This window comes from Lygodium microphyllum, chromosome 6 (assembly GCF_053477565.2).
Source record: "Lygodium microphyllum isolate KBCC chromosome 6, Lygodium_microphyllum_v1.1.10, whole genome shotgun sequence".
Lineage (NCBI taxonomy): Eukaryota > Viridiplantae > Streptophyta > Polypodiopsida > Schizaeales > Lygodiaceae > Lygodium > Lygodium microphyllum.
Window position 1 is genome coordinate 171,762,134 of NC_141140.1, and position 20,296 is coordinate 171,782,429.

General features: G+C 40.1%; 1 protein-coding gene across 1 annotated transcript; it reads left to right on the top strand.

Moving 5' to 3' along the window:
* The first annotated feature begins 1,577 nt into the window (after positions 1 to 1,577).
* Positions 1,578 to 5,577, top strand: LOC148035413 (putative UPF0481 protein At3g02645). Its single transcript, XM_087680419.1, has one exon. The coding sequence runs from the start codon at positions 2,818 to 2,820 to the stop codon at positions 4,306 to 4,308; it is 1,491 nt and encodes a 496-aa protein (XP_087536545.1). The 5' UTR covers positions 1,578 to 2,817; the 3' UTR covers positions 4,309 to 5,577.
* The last annotated feature ends 14,719 nt before the right edge of the window (positions 5,578 to 20,296 follow it).

Sequence of the window (20,296 nt, forward strand, 5' to 3'; positions counted from 1 at the left end):
CACACATTGTGACTGTTGGAGTTCCTATTTTTTGTCTCTCCTCTTCTTGCTCTTGCTTTCCCACCATAGCTCTCGAGTCCAACCTTCAATCCATCGCTCCCTTTCAGCCTAAACTAGGTCTCTTCAACTATTGATGGCGAAATATTAGGTGGAGCCAACATAGCATATGTTCATAGAAGCTTGGAGCTCGTGTTGAAGATAGGGCTAATGTGCTTTAGATGCTATAGTCTAAAGTTGGCGGCCAATCGTGGTGAGAATAGTCATCATGACTTTCAAGCTCCAATGTATTGTGTAGGACACATCATGGAAGAAAGTTATTGTTATTGCATGGCAACACTGTGACTTTTGTGTGTTTAAGGTTACAACTTTTGTGTGTTTGTGTAGGACGTATCATGGAAGAGAGTTGTTGTTATTGCATGGCAACATGTGACTTTTGTGTGTTTGAGGTTGGGAATCAATAGTTCCAACTCTATTAGTGGTTGTTCTTTATTGCTTGGTGATGGGCTAGTTTGAAGGAAGCAAGCTTGGATATTCATGCTTTAGTACTTGAGTACATGGGAAAGGAAAGCATTCATTATGTTAAATTGATTGCAAGGGTTAAATTAATTGTGATTGCAATGTTATCATCGATGCAACCTCTTTATCAATAAAGAGTTTGGAACCTTTTATGCATTGTTGAAGGATGGGTTCAGGGTTGTAAAATGCATGTTTATGCTTCGATTTGAAGAAGCTTTGATTGATGTAATGCCTTGATCACAGTGACTTGTATCCAGGGAGTGTAGCTACAATGTATCTCTTGAGCTTTCATAATATTCAAAGACTCTTACTTGGCATTGATTGCTTTCCTTTCCTACTTTAGTCTTGCTTTGTGCTTTTATCCTCCGTGGTTTGTGGCTAGTGATGAGACCCTTCGACAATGGCAACCATGGATTAGCTGGCTTGGTCAAGTTAGTACACACACACACACACACTCTCTCTCTCTCTCTCTCTCTCTCTCTCTCTCTCTCTCTCTCTCTCTCTCTCCAGCTCTTATTTGCTTGTTCTCCTTTAACTACATATTTGTGTCGATGCAGACACTGCATGTTGAATTATCACAATACTTGATAGTAAAGACAAGTTAAAGTATAGGGTTTTAAACATACTCTTCATGGTAGTAGTTAAATCAAATATAATACAAACTCCACTTCATCAAGGATTGTCTATTGGTTGATTGAAAAAATAAGATGTATGTAGTTTGAATAACTAGTGACTTTTCTGTTTACTATAACTTTATAATATGCAACCTAAACAAATAGTGACCTAGGATTCCTACTCAAATTTTAATTGTGGTCAAATTGTACATGGAGGGTCTATTTTGCATCATTGATCACGTGTAAAGAGAGAGACAGCATAGCAAGATGTTCATACATTTTATATCCATTCAATACTGGTAGCCTAAGGCAAACCTTGATGACATGTTTATTCCTTCCATGTAGATGTAAAATAACACCAATTAGAATCTTTTAAAAAAAATAGATTTAAAGGCTAAAGCCCTTTTGCTTTGAAAAATATATGTACCCAAAATTTCAATGCCTGGTTATCCATTTGATGCTTTTTGTAAGGGAAATAGAAGAATCTCTCTCTCTCTCTCTCTCTCTCTCTCTCTCTGTGTCTGTCTGCTTGTCTATGACTGAGTCGGAGGAACAATGTGGTCTTCGGCATTCAAGCTCCGGATCTGTGACACCTTGTTAAACGGAAGCTCCAATTGATGGGCTTTCATGCTTTCTGATTATGTGCAATCCCAACCTACAAATGGTTGGATTGATCTGCAATGGCCGGATTCCGGCATCTAATTGCTTGATAAGAGGGGCAAAGGGCCCACAAATGTTCGACAATGTCGCTTATCTAATAATGCACAGGAGGAGGATGAGGCTGACGAATTTCCCATTCAGATCATCACACGTTTTGGCCATGGCGGCTGCTGCTGCTGCTGCAAGGGCCTAGAACACAGAAGCCACTGGGGCATTGGAATGTTTCACCACTGGGCATCCCGCAGTCTATCAGGATGGACAAGATGATGATATTGCAGAGAAGGAACAGCTAGCAGGCAGAGTACAGGTTCAGGGTAAGGCATAAGGGCCTGCTCGAAAAGCATGAGATAAACACTACCATTTCTTCATATCTAGTCTCTCCATGGGCCGGGCGGCAGCTTACCCTGTGGCCCATGCCAGCGGTTTGAATCCGCTTATCTCCATTGCGTGATCCATGGGGTTTATCATGCAATGACAAGGTCCAGAGACCAGTTCCTGGAAAGAAGAAGATCAGAGATGTTTCCAAGGTCTAGAAGAATCTAAGGGAGCATTATTTCTGCATCTGCTGTTTCAAGAGAGAATTGGCACATCCAGAGACTGAGCAAGTGTTTCAGTATGTCCCTAAGAGAGTGCAGTGCCTTGGTGCTAGGATGATCTGAAGGGAGCAACACCTTCCTTGGAGCTCATCAGCAGGGAATCCTGCAACTGGGTTGATCAATCTTGACTGTCTGGTCATGTGCTTAGCATTTGGTAGGGTGTGCAATTGAGGTTGGTGCACAGCTGAGGCAATTGTTGCATTGCTCCTGGATCCACAGGGGACGCCGGCTTGAGATAAGCCCTGCCTGCTGTCCCGCTGGAGCATGAGATGTTCTCCCACATGCCTTGCAGGCATGTGTAATGTTACACCAGATAGCTTTCAAGAATTTGAGCTTTGCAAGGTGCACCTAATGGATTGGAAAGATGCCAGCAAAGAGACGTAGCAGGTGGACCTTGACAGCTAGGTTTGGGCCAAGGTTATGTTGTAGAGATGAATCTGGAGGAGCAACAGCGTAATTTTTTCAGCAGGGTCCTGAGTGATCCTGCTGAAAATCGTCCCCGCTGGGCTTTTCCTTATGACAGGGTTGTGCATGAGAATCGAGTGCTACGCAACCGGAGCGTCACTATAAATGAGCTCAGCAACCTGCCTGTAGAGCAACAGCAGCCAGCTCACATGAATGAGGATCAATGGAGGAGGTACATGCAAAATGAAATTCGTGTGGCGTGGCGACCTGTCTTCCAGAGAAACAAAACCATTTTCTCTGTGCCTAAGGCCTTGTTTGAAGTCAGGCCTCGTTCATACTGTCCAAGAATCATCACCATTGGTCCATTGTGTAGGAAGCTTGAGCCAGCACCAATGGATAGCTGCAAAGCACTGTGCCTAAAGGAGTTTCTTGACAGGAAAGAGATGAGTTTGTCAGAGTTGATGAACCATGTGGTACCAAACCCTGAAAATTTGAGAAATGTTTACTTTGGCCTTCCAAAGTACAGCAGTGAGACACTGAAGCTTCTACTCACGATTGATTCAGTGTTCATCCATGAGTTTCTACTTTTTCTAAGCAGAGACTTCAGTGCTGAAGATGAAATCTGTGGATACATGGCTTCCTTCTTAAATAATCACATAACGATCTCTCAGGTGACCCGAGATCTTTTCTTGGTCGGCAATCAGGTGCCTATTGCCTATTTGAAGAGTCTAACTGAGCTCTCGAACTGCGACCTTCCCTTTGATGACCTACTACTTTGCCTAGAATTTCTTGTGTATAGAAGCAATCCATTCTGCATGAGTCATCCTGAGAGTACAACCTTTCACAGAGATTTGAAGGATTTGATAGAAGGTATTTCTTTTTTGGATTGTGAGCATCTTCTGGACTGCCTCTATATTTCCTGTGTGCACAACTCAAAAAATGACAGTCCCCAAGAATTCTGCAGACCTACATGCCGTGTTCCAAGAGCATCAGAATTGAGTAAAGTTGGTATCAAGTTCAGAGCACGAAGAGGAAACACAGCTGTACTGAAATATCATAAAAGAAGTCTTAGAGTTGAATTACCAAAGTTGATTATTTATGATGAAACTGAGGACATATTGAGAAATCTAGTTGCATACGAGCTTACTTCCAAAGTTGGAGGTGAGTTCTGTGGTTATGCCATCATCATGGATTCCTTAATTGATACTTCAGAGGACCTTTCAGTTCTGTACAGGGCTGGTGTTTTAGAGAATCATCTTGGCAGTGATGAGAGACTACTCCGGATGTGGAATGATATGTGTACAAACATATCAGAAAGCTCTTGTGAGAGGTGGGAGAAAATGACTCTTGCCATATTGATGCATTATAAGAGCAATTGGCGAGTAATGTATGTTGAGTTCTATTCAAAGTTTTTTTCCAGGCCATGGTTGTGGCTTTCCACAATAGCTGCAGTGCTGCTTTTGATCATGTCAGCTTTGCAGACTATCTATTCTGTGGCATCTTTTTATCATAGCTAATTTTGAGTTAGTGTGAAGAGATGCTGCATAAGGTACAATGGGCTTTGCAAGAGTCTCTAGGCACATACCCATGAGAGGAGCATAAGTGGTTGACTTCTTATTGAGAGCGCCAAATTCATCATCAAAAACTGACTAAATTGGGGTTCAGCCTGTAGCTTGGAGAGGGCAGAATCATGAACAAATTATGTAGCTCTCTGTGGTTGCAGAGAGGGCTGTTGGTTATCATTGTTTTACTCTGTATTCAGCCTCACATTTCCCATCTATGGAGATAATATGGTTGCTGCAATTGATCAGCATGTTATGCCAAGCAGTGGAGGGATTGCCAAGCAGTTACACCGACTGTCAAGAGTAAACGAACCTTGGTGACTCATGCAATCTACTCTTACACCTGAAAGCTGGTTTAGTTAGCACTTGCAATGCCACATGCTGTACATGTTGGCATAGTTTCTGTGCACTCATTTTTATCCCTTACCTCTACAGTCAGCTATGTAAGCTATGTTCTGGTAAAAGATTTCCCGAACCAGAAGTTGTAAATTCCTAAGACACTGGTAGATGCAAGACTTGGGAAAACAGAGTGGCTTAAAAGAGTAGTATCGGAGGTGTTGCTGCCATTTCTTCAATATGTGCCACCAATATTTTTTGTTGCTTGATTGTGCTGAAAATGCAGACCAAAAATTCTCTTTGTGATGTGTCTGGCTGGTTGTATACCCTGAATCAAGGTTTTCCAATAACCAACCTTTACCCACTAAATGCCAAGGCCGATAGGGGTAAACTTGGCTGAAGGCAAATTTAGCCTTTACCCACTAAAGGTAAGGTCAAGTGGGGAGAATGCTTTCCCATCAAAATCTCCAGACTTTTGTGTCATGGACCTAGTGGTAACCACAAGAAGCATCTCTTGATTTGGCTTAGGAAGCCAAAGAGTGTTGTCACCTTCATATAAATCTAGTGTATGTAGCAACATCTTGGGCACCACCTTGGCTTTGTGTTTCTCCTACTACAGTACCTTGTTTGCTGGCTCTTTTGTACTTGTAGATGATGCTTTGCCCTCTGCATCTTGGGTTGGGAGGCTTTGTTTTTTTAGCCTTTTGGTTCTCTTGTGTTGGGCTTTTCATTGTTGATCCCTCTGGTGGTGTGGCTTGGCTCATTTGGTTTCTTGTTCTTCCCCATTGACTCTTTTGTGCCTTCATTAGGTTTTTACCTCTTGTTAGTGGAGATATCATCTTCCCTATCATGATATATTGAGATTGTTATGATAGATTCAAAGCAGTCGGCAACTTAGAATAGGCATTTTGTAAGGGTAGCTATTGTTAGGTGCAATTTAGCAATTTTTAGCTTTGCCTTTACATTAAACCTAGGAAATTAGGGTTTAGTATAAAAGGTAGACACTTAGCATTGTGGACATATTTTGGCTATTCATTTTTGTATGATTCCATTTGAGGAACTTGGATCCTCCCACTTAGCATGATGTGTGTTTGTGTCCACCCAACATGAAGGTATGTATTCACATCCACCTAGCTTGATGGTGAGTTCTCATACATGAGTCTTAGCCTCATCAAGAGGCTTGATCTTTGTTTTGTTATCTTCTTGATTTCAACCATGGATTCCTTGTGCCATGAGTTGTATGCCAGTACAAGATATGGCTATGGTTCCTTAGCTTATTTCTTGGTTATGGCTATGGTTTCATGTTTCATTGCTTAGTATTTTTCCTTGCAAGTAAGGTTCCTTTTCAATTAGAGGAAAGCTTCATTTTAGTGATATCACGACCTAAGCTTAAAGTCCACAACCGATTTCATATTCTACTTGGAAAAGTTCACATTAGACAATGTACAAGAGGTGCAAATTTTTACATGTACATTCCTATGACTAGCAAGGCTTCTACAAATAACTGAAGTTAAGTTTGGAGTTATTTGAAGCAGGTCTAGATAAACATTGAGAAATAGTAATAGATTTAGTAGCATGTCACCTATTTTGAAGCAATTTTGGAGGTCATTTAGCCAAAAAGTGATCTAGGCCTTGGAGAAAGCCAAAACCTATGCTACTTCTTTAAGCACTCATCTTTTTCATCGCATTTCTTCTTCCATAGCATCAAGCCATTATGGAACAATGTTCTTGGAACTAACAAGTTTTATACCATTGAGCATTGGCGTTATGCAACATTGCAAGCAAGCTACTCAATGTAGATTTTGATGCAAATTTGGGGTAGATTTATAGGAGCCATCAAAATCATTTGAAGCTCTATTCTCCAATTAGCACACTACAGTAGCATTATTTAACTATTTGGCAATAGATATGATCAATAGTTGAGCTCCATTTTTGTTGGCTTAGTATTCTTTCTCATATAAAACACTAACGGGAAGCAAAATAGCTAGTGAATTTTTTCTCAAGATTTATTTTCTTGAAGACAACTTCATTCATTACTCTAGCAATAATCTAGTATGTGGCATCATTTATGGACAAAATTTGAGGTCCATTACTTTATTATTGTGGCATTTGCTCATTCTTCAAAACCTTAGATAGCAAGGGGTAGCCAAGGATGCTTCAAGATTCTTCATGAGGACTTCATTCTATGATCCTAGGGCTTCTTTATAGCAAGTATCAACCAAGCTTCCATTAAGAATGGAAGGATTGAAGATTCTTTTTGTTAAGATTGATTCATAGAGCAAGAGGAGAAATCTCCATTTCAGCCCCTTCTCTATTTACTGAAGTGTCCATATTCTTTATGGAGTATCTAAATATCAGGATGAAGTTGTTGATGAAGTCTCAAGCTCATTGGATCAACCTAAGGAAGCATTATACCTTCAAGCTTCAATTAGCCCTATCAAATGAGGCATTCTTCAAAAAATTCTTGCAAATCTTTCTAATATTATATGGATAGACCGTTTTCTATTATTATAGAGAGATTTTTGATCCATCCTTTGGTCTCATCTCACCACATTGGATTGATAGAATCCTTCAAGGATCACTTAGAGCTCTATTCAAGCAAAAACTCTCAAATTTCTACCTCAATCTTTTAAATATTTCTTTCCAATTGATTAATGATGCTTTGAATTCAATCTAACCTTGACCATCTAGTATCTTTCTCTTATTTGATTTGATCATTAAGAGGGTAAGTGAATAATTAGTGAATTCACTGAAACACATTGAGGTACACTCTATCATTTTCAATCCCATTTCAATTCTTTCCAATTTGAAAAGGCTTATTTCATTTCATTTCAATTTCTTTCCAATTAGAAAAGGATCCCTTTATTTATCCATTCTTGTATTCTTAGCGCTATTGGAGCGTTTGGGGTCAAAAGTCTACCACGGGGGTAAGAGGCAGTAGGGTGAAGGGAGATTCAGGGAGAGCAATTGATGAAAGAGAAGGGGTTTGAAGAAATAGAAGATGTAGAAGAATACTCATAGAGATGAAGCTTGTCAATTTCTTTCTGCATCCTGAGAAGATAAATCCCTTGTAGACAAAAAATGTGCATCAAACAATAACTTCTTCTCTGCTGGGCTAGACCGCCAATTTGATGCTTCTGTTGGCTTCAAAAGGGGGGTAAAATACCAGGACACCTACTTAGAATTCTCCTAGATCACTCCTTTTTCTTCTCCCAATTTGGAGTGTTGTTTGCTACCTGTAAATTGTGATTGCGTGTCGCGCGATTTTGTTAATTCTTCTTTTTGCATAAAATCCTCCAAAAATAGCTGAAAGCCACTTGCGTTTTTTACATGTCATCCTATTCTAGAAGTTATCTACAGATTTTGGATATTTACAAGAAATAATATAAAAAATAGGCTAAACTTGTCCAAAAATCTAGTATTTTTGAACCATCCACATTACGGACTCTGACACTAATGACTAATATGGCATTGACTCTCTAGATCAATAAGAAAGCCAAATAATGATGCACTCTAGATTTTTTTCACATTGTGTTCGTGTAGTGGCACAATATCCACCTCCTCTTAACCTGCACATCCTTCGACATATGCTAAAGTCTTATAGATCTCTAGTGTCAGAAGAAGTATCCTCTTTCATATCAATGCCTTCATCTTCTACCTCTTTTTCTTCCATATTCTCATGTTCATGCTCATCAATATTTAACTTCTTCAACTCACATGCTGAAGACTCCCTACGTTTAAAGAGCTTGATATATTTTCCAACCCCACTGGAATCCTTAGAGTTCTCCCATCCATCTCATTTAATGCATAGGTAGCATTGTAAAAAACAAACCTTACCACATATGGACCAAACCACCGCTTTGCTATCTTTTGATTGGCACTATGTTGATTTTTCAAGTTGCTGTCATAAACAAGTACCCAGTTCCCTTCTTGTATAGCTCGTGGTTGAAGTTTGTGTTGCTTGTCAAATATCTTCTTGTTCTTGATCCTTGTAGTCTTCAGCTTTTTCGTGGCTGAATGACTTCTGGCCTTCTTTCTAACTATCTAATGTGTAGGACCAGCCACTCTTCTCTATTCAAACCCTCTTCCCATAGTAGAACACTCCAAGTAACAATAGTCTCCTCAATAGGCATGATTGGCTATTGTCCATACATTAATTCAATAAGCATATACCTTGTAATTGCAATATGAGTGGTTCTATAAACCCATAAAGCAAAGGGTAACATTCTTGGCCACTCTTTCATCTTGCCCTTGCATGACTTTGCTAATGCCTTAATGATAGATTGATGACCTCTTTCACTTTGCCATTTGTTTCAGGATTGTAGGCTGAAATTAAAGCCATCTTGATACCTAATCATGAAAAGAAGTCACAAGCCTCATCCGCATCCAATTCTCCTCTATCTGCAACCACTTTACCAACACAACTATACTTGCAAAAGACTTCTTTCAATAAGAACCATACCAACACAACCATACCTACAACCACTTTACCAACACAACCATACCTACAAAAGACTTCTTCCAATAAGAACCTGCAAACTGCTTGAGTAGTCTTTGTACTAAGAGCTTGACCTTTCACTTGATTTGTCAAGTCTTCTTATGCAAGCACAAGATATCTCATATTCCATAAACCTATAGGCATGGTAACCAAATCAACTACCCATTTGTAATACATAGACAATGGATAGGTCAGTTGTAACTCATCTTTATGCTTTACCAAGGAATACATCTAACAGTCATTGCATGATTCCACATAATGCTCCACATCTTTATACATGTTTTGCCACCAATACTTCTCTTTGATCTTGGCAAATGTGTCCCAAACTCCTCTATGTCCATCCCATAAACTTTCATGAAACTCCTGCATCACTTGTTGTTTGAGAAGCCCTATCTCCCAATACACGTACTAGAGCTCCTCTCTTTTTCTTTGCATGCTTTCATAAATATCCATCTTTCAAGAAAAATCGATAAGCTTTTCTTTTAATCTTTTGAATTCAACTTCAGACCACTCAGGCTTCTTTGTCATGAGGTTGAGATATTGGCCTATTTTTAGCCAATCATCCTTATACAACTCTTCCAAAATTTGTGTTCTCACTGAAGCATAACACTGATGATGCTTTCTCTCTACTGCCCATCTCTTCTCCATAGTTGTAAGTTCTTTTCTTACTATTGAAATCCATGTTACAATAGTTGTACCGATTGTATTTGTTGTTATGATAGTTGTACCTGCATTAATGATAGTTGTACTTGCTGTTTTCCAATTTGTATTTAAAGTAACAACAGCTGCATACTCATTCCTTGCTGTCATAAAGTTAGTTTTAGCACCTATCATGCCATCCTCTTCATCTTCCATAAGCTCCTCTTCATCTTTAAACCTTTCTCGTGAAAGCATGCCAGCCACGAGGTTTTCTCTACCTACAATATGCTAAAAATTAGGGTTAAGTGACTTTATATATGCAATCCACCATAACATAGCAATATCGAAAGTTGAGTAATTTACTATCATGCCCAATAGAGGTAAACAATCAGTCTCTACCACTCCTACATGAGCTCCCATAAAATACTCCCTATTACACTTAAGGGCTGCCACTACACCCCAAAGCTCTCTTTTGACTTGAGAATATCGCCGTTGCTGTTCATAGAGGACCTTTGATCCAAACCGAATGGCATACCTATTCCCATCAACATCATATGACCCACTGCCAATTGGGCTTGTATCCACGGTGAGAATAATAGGCTGTCCATTCTCATAATTTGCTCTCTTTAGTGTTGGGGCTGAAATCAATAAGCTCTTTAACTTCTGAACTGCCTTTGTATGCTATTTACCCCACCAAAACTTTTGCCCTTTTCTCAAGAGCTGATATAAACTTTCAACGACATGAGCAAAATGCAAAATCCATATCAAGTAAAAGACACATGCACCCAAAATTCTTCTCACCTCGGATACATTCGAACATGTCTCCCACATCCTACTTATGGCATCAATCTTTATTGGTGAGGGCTTTCTCCCATATGGTCCACACATGTGTCTAACAACTAATACTTCCTACACTCCAAAAACTGACTTTTCTCCTGATAGAGTCAAATGCACTTTTTCAAGACGGCTCAAAATGCTGTCACAATCAGTAATATGATCAACCACAAATCTTCTACATCCATGCTCATTTAACTCTTCATTCTTCTCATAGATATCACATCCTTTGATCGACACATCATCAAGAAAGGGTAAGGTTAACTGAGGAATATACTCCCTCAAAACTTTATGCATGGCATTTATCGTATGCGCCACTGAATTGGTTGCTCATTGTGGAAGCACACACATCCTAACCAATCCAAGTGGTGTCTTCATGGTAGTGATATCTCGGCTTTCTAATGTAAGTTGGAATTGATCATATCCCTCTCATATCCTGAATATAAATCACCCATAGAGTAAATTGCCTTGCCTACAAATGCTTATACAAATTCATCCACTATTGGGCCTGATCCAACATTCCTTATGGTGACTTTATTAACTGGTTGTAAATCTTGTATAAACCTCAAAGCACCATTCTTCTTTGGAACAGTAAACCACTGATTGGAATATGGACCTGAAAAAGGATCCAAAATCCGCATTTTGATTCTTCTCATTCAAAAGCTCTAGCAGCTTAGGCAAATATGCCTGAGACACTAGAATAGGCTTCAAATTCCATGGCACATGAGGTATTGTAAAGATCACCATAGTTGCAACTATGGTCGTCGGATCAACACATCCAATTTCATCTGGTTGAAACGCAAAGGCTTTCCCATGCCTTGTCAACATATGTAAGAAACAAGCTCTTTCTACAGGCAAAAGGAAGCTTATATCACCAGTTTTCAGCTCTTGTAAAGTTTCAGCTGTAAATTTATGTCCTACTCCATGTGGATCCCGTAAACTAGGTTATTGAGTCACATTTTCAGCCAACCCATCACTTCTGAGTGGTAAAGGCAAAGCCACAGGCTTAACCTTCTTTGAAACTATTTTGTACTTTGTATCCACCCTTGCTTCAGCCCTGTCTTGTAGCCCATAACATTCATGCTCAGCAAACTCTTGAATGACATTATACATCTCTAAAGTGTATACATAAGTAACCTCTTTTTCTGCCCTATTTTTAGTATTAATTGCCATAGAAATTTCACCCACTATATCAACATCAACCAGCCTTGAAAATAGTCTGAAATACCTTAATTTGTAGCAATCAAATCATAAGTCTTCAACTCTTTTTCAGCCCATCCTACACATTTCTTTTCAGCCCTATTATTAAAATTTCCAAGACTACATGCTTTCCATTCCTGCAATCTAGACACAAACACAGTTTCCCCCTTTCTTGGAGGCATAATTATCTCCCTAGAGGCACTACCATAGCCTCCACTTATAGCAATGCTATCTAAAAACCCTTAAATTTTTGTGCATTAGGTGGCATGGGATTATCCCGCAGCCTATCCCAATTGCGGGGATGATTCACACAAACAGTGAGAAACTGTACTATCTTTGTATTATCTTTACTCCGAACCCGAGCATATGAAGAACCATAATCTAAGGCTTTTGTTTCCATCCTTGATTTTGAAATATAGGGCTACCCCAAAATCACCGGATAACTACATGAATCCTGCACAAAAAATGATATTCATCCCTAACATCTCCAATAGTCATAAAGATCCCCTGATGAATTGTTTGTTGGCCGCATGCGCCATCTCGAATCGACATCAATCGGCCAATGTCCATTCTCATACAAGCTATGTGCCATAACATTCATTTCGGAACCATGATCCAAGAGAGCTATGCAAGTCGTCTCTCTTTCTCCCACTTTAACAATTGTCTTTGTTATAGCACGAGCCCAATGCATTCGTGGAATAATGATTGCTTGGAATAAGAGCATCTTCTTCTTCATGTACTTGTTGATGGACATTCCCATTATACATAGCCTTCTCTCTATGCTTATTGCTGCCCATAAGACCAATTTCAGCCCCACAAGCTTACTGTCTACACTCCCATTTAACCCATTTTCAACATCAACTTGCTCCAAATCAACATTACATGCACCATCATATTCCCTTTGAAGTTGTTTCTCTATGTCTTTGTCAACTTGCATCAATGCTTGCAAAACTTCACCATCAAAATATCTTTTTCGTTTCAGCATATCAATGATTGCATCATGAAATTCACACTTCACGATTCCAAGAACTTCTCCAAGTGTGAATTCCACTCTACTACCAAGTATGCAGTCTCAAGATCCAATTGCAGCTTGTAACCGGGCCTACTGGCTCCTTTTCTTCCCTTCTTGTTTCTTCTCCTGAGATGCATCCTCCATGATATATTTAGGTATGACTTTTTTAGCCTCTTTCTGCTATGATACTTTTTTAACCGGGCCTACTTGCTCCTTTTCTTCCCTTCTTGTTTCTTCTCCTGAGATGCATCCTCCATGATATAGTTAGGTATGACTTTTTTAGCCTCTTTCTGCTTCTTCATTTTACTTCGTGTTATGTGTTTAGATGGACTTGAAGAGGAAGGACTAGCAGTGTCCTCTTCTCTTCTTCTCTTTTCTTCCACAAGATCTTCTTGATTATGAGCTTCAGCCAAATAAGCATAGGTTGAAAATGAATCCATTGGTGCACTCCATCCTGTTCCCCCTCATATACTCTGACTTGCATCAACCAATTCAGACTTTACTGTTTTTCCTTTTTCCATGCAATATAATGCCTATATCCAAACGTGACATTTTGCTTCAGCCATGCCTCCATTATGAGCTTCTTTGGTCCTTTCAATTCTCAATCCATATGTGGCTGCATCTATGGCAACAAATGTTGTCCTTGCTACCATCTCTTCCAACCTCTTCTGCATGCCACCATTTCCAAAATTTGGCTCTATTGGAAGACCAGTTTTTGTTGCATGTATTTTTCCATATTTCCAAAAGACTAACCTTTTTGCTTCTGCTTCACAGTCGATTGTATAGTCTTGCTTTTCATGTTGTAAACTGTCACACCAAAATGCATCTCCTCTTGTATCCTTCTTTGTACGGTCTTTGGGCTTTTGCGCGTGACCCTTCTCTTCTACCTTAACATCCAACTTTTTGGCCTTTGCATAGATTTCTATCAAATTTAGCCTCAAATCATGCATGCCTTTGATTAATTCATCTACAACACCACCTTTAAGAGCCGGACCAACAAGTATAGCCGGTTGTTCTGCCATAGCCACATTCACCTTAGCTACTATTTCAGCCCCCTTCTGTAAGTACTAGCAGGTGTGGTGTCTGTATCTCATTTTAATTTCATTCCTCTATCTTTACAAGATACCTCAATTACATTAGCCCAATTTGATTTCAGCCCCGTTTTAGAAGAGGCATCTTCTAAATGATCAGCCAGCTTCTTCAGCAAGACAGGATCTGTTGCCTTCAAAAACAAATCAAAATTTTGACTCTCCAATGATTGCTACTCATTGGCATCCAACTGCACATACCAACTTTCTAATTTATAGAGCAAAGCTATAGCAGCCAACCCTTTATTGGGCTTTTCAATCCAATATGTAAATGTCTTTTTAGTTACCAATCCCGCATCTTCCAAGAAAAACTCTTCTTTCAAATCTTTCTTAAAAGCTGTCCAATCAACATCTCTTCTATGTAACTCATCAATCCGATCATGCAATGCATGTATGGCCAAATGGGAGAAATACGGACTCCATGCATATTGCGGTACCAGAGGTGGTACCCCATGAAACAACATGTTTTCTTCATATAACTGGATGAAGGCCGAAAAATTTTGACCCTTAAACTGCTTCAATTCCTGTCCCACTTCCTGCAATGCATTCACAACTAAGGAATCAATTCTTTATGCTTTCTGCCGAGTTTGAATATGCTGTTGTAACAACAATTGTTGATGTTGTTGTTATTGCAACAAAGCAATCATTTGTTGTTGTAAAGCAACACCACCACTTGAACCTGCAGAATCCCCCATCTTTACACACCTACTGCTGACCTTCACATCGGGTTCACCACCACTGTGTTGGAGCATTTGGGGTCGAAAGTCTACCACGGGGGTAAGAGACAATAGGGTGAAGGGAGATTCAAGGAGAGCAACTGATGAAAGATAAGATGTAGAAGAATACTCATAGAGGTGAAGCTTATCAATTTATTTCTACATCTTGAGAAGATAAATCCCTTGTAGACCAAAAATGTGCATCACACAGTAGCTTCTTCTCTGCTGCCAAAACCGCCAATCTCATGCTTCTATTGGCTTCGAAAGGGGGGTTAAATACTAGGACACCTGGTCAGAATTCTCCCAAATCACTCCTTCTCTCAGTAGTTCGGAGTGCTGTTTGTTGCCTCCTGGAAATTGCGACCGTGCATTGCGAGATTTCACCAATCCTTCTTTTTGCATAAAATCCCTAAAAAATGGTTGAAACCCTTGTACTTTTTTATTTGTCATCTGATTCTAGAAGTCATCTACAAATTTTGGATATTTACAAGAAATAATATCAAAATAGGCTAAACTTGTCCAAAAATCTAGTATTTTTGAATCATCCACAGTAGATCAATAAGAAAGCCGAATGACGATGCACTCTAGAGTTTTGCACACTGTGTTTGCATAGCGGCACGACATTGCCTAGCATTCTTGTGATCCAATGGAAATGATACCCATCAAGAAAAAAAAAAGATATTTGGGGTTATACTAGGAAAAAAGAGAAGTAGCTCTCCCTCACAATCTCATGGAGGTACTTTCCCTTCTGATTTAGAACCCACATTATGTATTATTCAAATATATATATATAAAGGAGCATTCATTTGAAACGACTTTGGGTTGATTTTGGAAGAAGAAAAGCCAAGACATGGCAATCAATGATATATAGTCAAAATAGGGTAGATTTAATCACTCAAGATGGTTCACAATGGCATCTTTCAAACAAGCATTATGATCACCATATATGGACATCACTCACCTAGGATAGCTTGATATGGATCTCTGTTTTGGACCAATTGGCTTAGTTATCCATATCTAATTCCACTGATTATCAGATTTGATTTTTTCTCATATTTCAAATTTTTTTGGAGCTATTAAGATTTTGGATAATCAAGAGATATATTGCCATTTTACTATTCAATTGTCCATACTATGGCATGCATTCTTCAATAGCAAGGAGTAAGGGGAAAGATTATGGGGTTGATCACATTAATGAGTATATGCAACTATGTTATGCAAAGCCTAATCCCACAATGAAGCCATGGATCAACATTTAGAAGATATTGAGAAGAGCATCTCAAATGATGAAGTTGGTTCCTATAATGTGCTAATTGTACAACATCATATGGCTAATATAAAGACATTGAAGGATGTATCTCAAGGATCTAATGGTTATCTCTAGCTTTCTCATGATGTGTAAGCTATGTACTACTTAGCCCACAAATGACCCTACTTTTATGAAGCTATCTAATTAGTATCTATCTATGAGGTTTGGAAACCTTCTAAAGAAAGAGATACACATCAACAAATAGTTTTACATTTGAAGTATGATTATGAGGGGTAGACCATACTTTCTCCAAAGAATCAAGAGTATTGTGAATATTCTCAGTCCCTTGATAAAGAAGAAGAGCCCCATGGGTGTGGTCTATTTTACAAGGGATTTTATTATGAAGCCACTAATATACCTTGTAGAGTGGAGATTCATGATTGCCCCATTCATAAGGATGATGGAAAATTTCACCATGACAAAGTAAATTAGCAATGCCATTATTCTCTTCATGAAGGAGACAGAGATAGAAGATATCAAGATAAGCCCTTTTATGGCCATCATTATTATAGGCAACATTCTTTTGGAGAACATTCCTATGGAAAACACTCTTATGGAAATAATTTTCATGCACAACACTCATTTGGACAATCTTATTGTGCTAGGCAACATTCTTATGACAAAGAGTATAAAAGACAAGATCATTATTACCAACTTCAAGGGAGAGAATCCATTGCCCCCATTGATCTAGAGGAATGGATTATCAAGTTAAAAACATATTTTATCCCCTCTATCGAGGAATAATAAATCAAATATATATTATATAGCCTTTGTTAACCTCAGTAAAAGAAGAAAGTGGAAAAATTGGAAAAGCACAAGTTGGGTCACTTAAAAGAGATAGCCCATAAGGAAATCAGACACAATGGAAGAAGCAAGAAGGGAAATGGCTCAAAGTGCAAGGGTGGCCTCAAAAGCCAAGTCAAAGGTAGAAGCACATTTTTAAAATGCAAAGGCATCACCAATATTTTGTAAAAGAGCACCAGGCTCCCTCCTGTGCAAATTGTAAAGGATAGAAGGGCATGGGCAAGGAGAAAAAGCAACTAGAAGGGAATGGGAAAAGAGGACCTTGCCATGATGGCATGTAAAAAAGGGATGGGTGCCCAAAGGGATGAGAGCTTTGTCAAAAAGTGAATGAGAAGTTCATTCTTTGGTGTGTGGCAAAGTGGACTCTTCTTCTTCTCTCCTTCTCTTCTCTTACTTACTTGTGAGTGCTTGAGGGAGGGAGTGTGAGTGAGTGAGGGAGTGAGTGTGTGAGGGTGAGGGATCTTGGAGGTGAAGCCCTCTATCATCTCCTCTCTTCGTCTTCTTCTCTTCTCTTCGCGCATGGCTATGGAGGATGGAGCTTGGAGGAAGAGGTTTGAGGATGCTTGAGCTTGCATCACAAATCCTGGAGCTATTGGAGTGCTTTTTCTTCTCTTCTTCTTCTTCTCTTCTCTTTGCGCATGGCTATGGAGGATGGAGCTTGGAGGAAGAGGTTTGAGGAGGCTTGAGCTTGCCTCACAAATCCTGGAGCTATTGGAGTGCTTGAGAGAGGAAGAAACTCAATTGGGCATCAAGATAAGCATACTACACTCGTTGAGAGGGATAGCACATCGTCTATGTGAGAGGTAGCCAAGTGCTCGCTTGAAATGCTTGAAGGAATAAGCGGTCCATGGGTCTTGCGGTTGAGCGTGAGCTTCCATTACATTTTGGTTCCATTATCAGGACAAACAGATTCAAGCTTGAGCGCTTGTGCACTTCGAATTGAGCGTCGAAGTAGGGTTCACCCCTGAATCGGTGCTCTTTGTATGTAGGAGATTTTGGAGTTTAATCATTAAAACAAGTAAGTATTTTGTGTTGTTGATGATTAGGCAAGTAGGAGGGAGGATTTTAGTTTTATGTTTTGAATTTTTGTTGCATTTAGAGCAGATTAGGACCAATAACTTGCAGGGAAACGGTAGGGTTTTGCTGATGTGAAATAGGCCCAAACACGGCACAAATCAGGGAAAAAGAGTGTTGGAAGGATTTACGTCACTAGGAGAATGATTGGAAAGGTCAAGCCAAGGAAGAGTTTATAACCCAAGAGGCCAAGGAAGTGCTCATTTTTGCACTCCAATGAGAGAGAGAGAGAGCTTGAGAGAGAGAGAGAGTTACAGGACAAATCAAGCATGCAGTCCAGGTAGTTCTAGGCCTTCCTCATGTTCTAATTAGTAGTTTTGAAGGGTTATAGGTTAGGTGACGAACCCTGGGGATCTCCAGCATTGATTGCACCAGCATTCAGGGTTACGCCCATCGCAGTCAGCATTCGATTCCCAAAGTTGTGACCAGTCAGACCGATAGTCCGAATCGGCAGACCACCCGAGTCGGTCAGTCGGGCCAAGACCATCGGATCGTTGCCATTCGGATGACCTCGTGTCCAATCGGACAATCCCACCTGGACTTGCCATTTGGATCACTCGTGGCCAGTCGGACACACTCAATTAGACTCCGACCGTTCAACTCATAGAATTGGACCAGTTGGACCAATTGACTCAGACAATCATGGTCAAGATCAACTGCAGTCGTGGACCATCAGAGTAGGATCGTATGAATTTGGAAATCGGACCAATAGGGTAGAACACAAATAGGGAAAATTCACTAGTTTTTGACCGGAACCAGCCAGAATCGACCCTGAAATCCCCCAAGATAAATAGCCCGTGGCTTACAGAAGCCAAGAACACGGGAAATCATGACCCATAGTCTAGGGGTAGCCCTAGTATCCTAAACGAGGGCCCAACCCCACTTGGACCGGAAATAAACTCATAGACCATAAAAACAAGCACAAAGGTCACATTGAAAATAGAGAGTGCCACAACGTTGCCTGTAGGAAAGAAAGTGACAGACATAGAAGTAGAAGTGTTAGCCCCAAAAGGATGGCTAAGAAGGGAAGTGCGAAGGCTGGGAGTACCCCAACCCAAAGTGCCAACTTGAAGCCATCAAAAAGGTAAAGGAGAGGGTGAAAAAAGCCTAGGCAAACCTAAAAGATGCCGATCCTATATTGGAGGATGAGATCGATGATCTCTCAGCATAAGCACATTGGTGTCACCTCCACAACCAAAATTGAGAGCTACGATTGTACCACAAGCAACGCTACATAAACAAACCAAGGCCATTGGCCAGGAAGTGCAGGGATAGGAGAGTGGTAAGCACCTAACAATCTCCTCACCTCATTGATAACCATCCCTGTGATGCTAAACCTAGGAGATCTGCTTAGGTAGCATCTACCGCCGCTGTGGCAAGAGCTGAAATAGTGGGTTGAAGGATCAATGGGGCAAGATACTGTTGACTTGCACGAACACCACACAGAAATGCAGATATTGAGTTTGACGCTGCACTTAGTGTCAAAATCCTTACATGCCAATGCTTTTTGGGAGGGCACTGAAACACATGTTGTCTTGCAAGTCTTAGCTTTAGGCGATACCACAAGGAAAGGAATTGTAGACACGAGAGTGGGAGTCAGTGTGCTGAGCCATGCAGTGCTCCAGACTTGGGGTAACCCACCAGTCAAGAGCTAGGTTTAACGCCACTTTGGCTAATGGAACAAAAGTGAAGCCATTTGGTGTGTTAAAGAATTGGCTAGTAAAAATTGCAGGGGTCCAAATTCTTGGTTGATTTTATAGTCATTAAGGGAGTGGACTATCATATTTTGCTAGGTCGACCCTGGATGCGCAATGCAAGAGTCAAAAGACTGGGGCAACATATTCTAATCTTCCTAGGCAATTGAACGGAAGTAGTAAGAGTAGAGATGGACACTTGGAAGACCACATTGGTCGACCTAGATGCCATCTCTACTATGTTGAAGGGTGATGGCCAAAATAGAAAATCTTATGGGCCACTGACTAAGCATATCCCTTGCCTTGAGGATGAGCGAGACTGGATGCACGTCCTTGGTACAATCGACATGCCATTCTCGGACAACAAGGAATGCGAGAAAGATGTTAAAGCAGTTGGTAAGACCCGAGAAGAGCCCTCAGTGGCAATCGGCATGATGGCTAGGAGCATGTAGAGTGGACCCAATCTGGTCTTATTCCAAGTACCAAACAACAAGCAAAAGTGCCATGAGATCTTAGAGCACCTGACTGACAAGTTAGCTGGTAACCCATCAGCGAACCTTAAACCACTCCAAGATCTCTTAAATGAACCTAAGTGGCATTAGACCAAAGTACACAACTTAAACTTGATGAACAATTGGACCCTAGTCATCGACAAGAGGGATGAGATATGTCAAGACCTATGAGGTAATAAGTAGTCGGACAAAGATATCTCTACCGATGAATATGAGGACTCTCGTTC

Bases quoted from the DNA above. Each gene is read 5' to 3' on its own strand.
- LOC148035413 (XM_087680419.1), top strand. From the start codon at position 2,818: ATGAATCTGGAGGAGCAACAGCGTAATTTTTTCAGCAGGGTCCTGAGT.